The 3,938-nt window shown below is 40.5% G+C and overlaps 1 protein-coding gene across 1 annotated transcript; it reads left to right on the forward strand.

Moving 5' to 3' along the window:
- Positions 1-462: 462 nt before the first annotated feature.
- LOC147899564 (small ribosomal subunit protein eS19z-like) lies at positions 463-1,891 on the forward strand. The gene is made up of 4 exons (XM_087378514.1): positions 463-683; positions 807-897; positions 973-1,156; positions 1,261-1,891. The coding sequence occupies exons 1-4, from the start codon at positions 600-602 to the stop codon at positions 1,334-1,336; spliced, it is 435 nt and encodes a 144-aa protein (XP_087234640.1). The 5' UTR covers positions 463-599; the 3' UTR covers positions 1,337-1,891.
- Positions 1,892-3,938: the final 2,047 nt, after the last annotated feature.

Genomic DNA, 3,938 nt, shown 5'->3' on the forward strand with positions numbered 1-3,938 from the left:
GTCCCATTGTGGGTAACAAGAGCACAGATGCTCGAGGGGAGGAGAGGAGGAAGGGTGGGTAGTGATGCAATCTTGTGTGGAGTTGTACGTGTATTGGGCAAATGCCATGTTGCCTTTTTGCACGTAACGAGGGTCGAGTCTTCCATGGCATGGATGACTTGTGGCAATGCTTGCTTCTCTTTCTCTAGCCTTTTGATTTTGGATGTTTGTCTAACAACCATTAAGCAAGGTGTGGCAGTACTAAAGCCCCGCCATGGGCAAGTAGTTATTAATATGCATAGGGTTCGGGAGAGGAGAGGGAAAGACAAGCCCCTTACCTCACTCCCATTCCCTTCCCCGCCCACCTACTCCCCCGTGCCCCTAGGATGCCAACTCCTTGCTTCCGAGCTAATAACACTCAATTTAAAAGGTCAAAGAAAACCTAAAGCCAATTGAAATAATATCCGACCTCATAAACAGCACACAATTTTTAGGGCCAGGTGGAATACTATTTTTGAGGGAGGCTAGGGTTTTTCATTTGGTCTTTTTTCTTCTTCCTTCTTCCCGAGCTCTGTGTGTGTGTGTGTGTGTGCGTGTGCGTGCGCTGGGAGCTCTTAGCCATGGCGACGGCTCACACTGTCAAGGATGTTTCCTCTCACGAATTTGTTCGCGCTTACGCCGCTCACCTCAAGCGATCAGGCAAGGTCAGATTCTTTCTCCTCCCTCGTCCCGAATGTTAAATATTTTCGACTTTTCGCGATTGAGGTTTGCAACACCGAGGAAGATGATGTCTGCCCTCTTCTTGACCCTTTACGCTGCCTTGCTAGATCGAAGTGCCATCGTGGGGTGACCTAGTAAAGACAGCGACTTTCAAGGAATTGGCTCCCTATGATCCCGATTGGTATTACATTCGAGCAGGTCAGTGAAATTTCTCTTTCTGGCCGTAGTAATCTCTTCCCTGTGCGTTGCTGAGGTTCTGTTCGGATTCAACAGCGTCGATGGCGAGGAAGATCTATTTACGAGGGGGTATCGGAGTCGGAGCGTTTCGCAAAATCTATGGTGGTCGCAAGAGTAATGGCAGCCGACCTTCACATTTTGCTAGGAGCAGTGGGTCTATAGCAAGGGATGTATTGAAGCAACTGGAGAAAATCGATATCATAGAGAAGGATGTGAAAGGGTAGGGGAGCTTGCTACCCGCTTGCCGTTTGTTGAAGTGTATCAATGCAGCTGTGTGTGTCTTGACATAAATTTTAATATTCGTTTTGTGGGTGGTGATTGTAGGGGGAGGAAAATCACTTCGAATGGTCAAAGAGATTTGGATCAGGTTGCAGGGCGGATTGCTGTTGCAGCAGTATGATACTTGCTTCGCTATAGAGTGTTTTTTATCCGGCAACCATTAAGTTTTTGGGTGAGACTGTATTCTGGACCATAGAAGCTCTAGTTGAGGGGAGTGTTTTAGTTCTCTATCTGCAAGTAATTGTTTAGTTCCGTGCTAGTCAAACCTGGCTGGACACATATATGAACACGTCTTCTTCAAATGTGGGAGCTTGTACCCCGTGTCTATGTTTTGATTATTGATAGCATTTGCTTTGAGTATGTTTGTGGATCGTACACTTGCTTTGGAAATCTGAGCACTGCAGCCTATGCTTTCTAATCAAGTTTTCCAAGCTTAGAGGTTGGGATTATTTTTGCAAGTTATTCCGTGTACTTGTTTGTGTTTTGTGTAATTCTGTAGGCTTGACTGCTTTTGTTTGGGTCACTCACAGAAAGTCCACCATAGAATATCGACTTTGTTTGACTAAGAGTTAGCTGACAGCCCTTTCGTCAGGAAGCACTCAGAACTTAAGCTCAACGATATATGGTGTATCTTGGTTACAGATTGCCTTAATTTTACTGTTGATGTTTAAACACTATATTTATACTAGGCATTTAAATTCAAATTCAAGCAAGGTACAATAAGTCATGATTATTGAAAGGTCAGAATTTGGTCTGTCTATTCTGTATGTGGAATGCTTTTGATCCACTTTTCAATACAATGGAAAGCCCATGTTTGGTTAGGTTGTATGGGCCTTCAAAGATTGTTTGTTAAGTTGTGGACATGGTATACCTTGCAAAATTCTGTTCCTTGCATTAGGGTCCTCGTTGTATTTTAGGAGTCACTCAGTCTATTAGTGTCATTGAAATGCTTTAAGAGTATTGGGTTGCATTTTAAAAGTTCTTAAGGTTTGAATTTTAACACTTGGATGGCAGCCTATGTGGGAATTTGTGCAGCGTTGCTTATTATTTATTATTTATTCCCCCTTCTTGCTTTTCCTCTTCTCCAAGAAAAGCCCTTTTTGAGAGAGAGAGAGAGAGAGAGAGAGAGAGATGGAATGATTGTATGAAATTCCTCTTGATACCCTTTAGGATCTATGGGATTGGCGATTAGATTTTTTAGGATATCTTAGAGGTAATTTTAGCATGGCTAGAACTTTCTTTGATTCTCCCCCTTTCCACTATTGACTAAGCTAATTTAGTAGATTGGTAGCCAATTCCTCCATATTAACCTCTTTAGAGTGAATGTGTGCGTGTGTGTGTGCACGTGCACGTGCGTGAGAGAGAGAGAGAGAGATCTGAGGTCAATTAATGTAAATGTGCCTTCAACATAAGGCATATTTAACTAGTAGAAACTAACAAAATTTTATTTACATAAGGGGCCATTTTAAGAAAATGTGTCCTTTTGATAAAGGGGTCTCGAAATGTATATATTGTGTCCAATGGCTATAGAAGCAAAAAGTTAATGTTGATTTGGGGGCAGATGTGAACATAAAGAAATTCCAATAGGGCCCTTGTTGTGGGTTCCAATCTCATAGGCCATGGGCTTCCATAGTTTTAACACCTTTTTTACAATTATTTTTAAATGGGGGAAGCAGTATACATTGTATTTAACAATTATTTTGAAATGTACAAGATTTCCTCAATTTGTGGGCTAAGAAGGAAACCTTATATCTCTACACCTATTGCAAAACAATATGGAGCTTAGCCTTCTAGATACTAGACCACCCGAGGGTAGCCTTCTATGACTAGTAGATCCTAGAGGAAATATTGAGAGAGGGAGAAAGGATGAGAAGGCTAAATCTTGCTACTATATGCCCTTTCCTAGTGGGATGCACCTTGAATCTCTTTCCATGTGAGGGCAATATTATTATTTGATTGTTGTAGCTTCTCACAAAATTCCATATTTTGACAATGTCTTGAGTAAGATAACCTTGCATGATTGATGCATGGGAAGAAAGAGGCTATAGGAACCAGATGGAGCCAAAAGAGGATGGGTTGAAGGGGTTTTGACATTTTACGAGTTTCTTTTTTGTAAGATTTGAGAGTTTTTCCATAAAATGAAAGCTCAAAGAACATAGCTATTAGCTATTTTTGATAAGACAATCCCAAAACAAATTTGTATTCCAAATGCAATCATCACACCAAACTTTAAAATACTAATATCAAATGAATATCTATGAGAAAAACATGTCTCCCAAGCAATCCAATAAATTTCATCTTGCAAAAACCGTGACACAATAATATGTCCCAAAATATAATATCATAATATCACCTGAAATTGATGCAAGAGAAAATAGAAGGCTGAAGGTAGGCATGCTAAGCGCTATATGATATTACTTGCTAGTGTGAAACTAACTAACAAAATCCCATCATTGAGCACGATGTACCTAAAATTTGACTCCAAAATATCATGTCTCTACAACAAATACATAAAATCAAAGGAAACATGAACATGCCTACTCCTCTGGAGCAATGTCATCCACGCAGATGCAACAAATCTGATTCAAAAAAAGCATGTCTCTACAATAAAGATAAAATGAAAGGAAACATAGATATGGCTACTCCTCCCAAGCAATGCCATCCACATAAATGTAAATATTTCTTCTCTTCTTCAATTTTTGCCTTTCGCACATATTGCCCAC

The sequence above is a fragment of the Dipteris shenzhenensis genome, chromosome 8 (genome assembly GCF_047967505.1).
Source record: "Dipteris shenzhenensis isolate YYH24624 ecotype China chromosome 8, Dip_SZ_1.0, whole genome shotgun sequence".
In the NCBI taxonomy this organism is placed as follows: Eukaryota; Viridiplantae; Streptophyta; class Polypodiopsida; order Gleicheniales; family Dipteridaceae; genus Dipteris; species Dipteris shenzhenensis.

What these genes read in the sequence shown, in the direction of transcription:
- LOC147899564 (XM_087378514.1), top strand. Translation starts at nt 600, where the DNA reads ATGGCGACGGCTCACACTGTCAAGGATGTTTCCTCTCACGAATTTGTT. An exon ending in ACCTCAAGCGATCAGGCAAG is followed by an intron (nt 684 to 806) that starts GTCAGATTCTTT and finishes CTGCCTTGCTAG; the next exon opens with ATCGAAGTGCCATCGTGGGG. An exon ending in ATAGAGAAGGATGTGAAAGG is followed by an intron (nt 1,157 to 1,260) that starts GTAGGGGAGCTT and finishes TGGTGATTGTAG; the next exon opens with GGGGAGGAAAATCACTTCGA.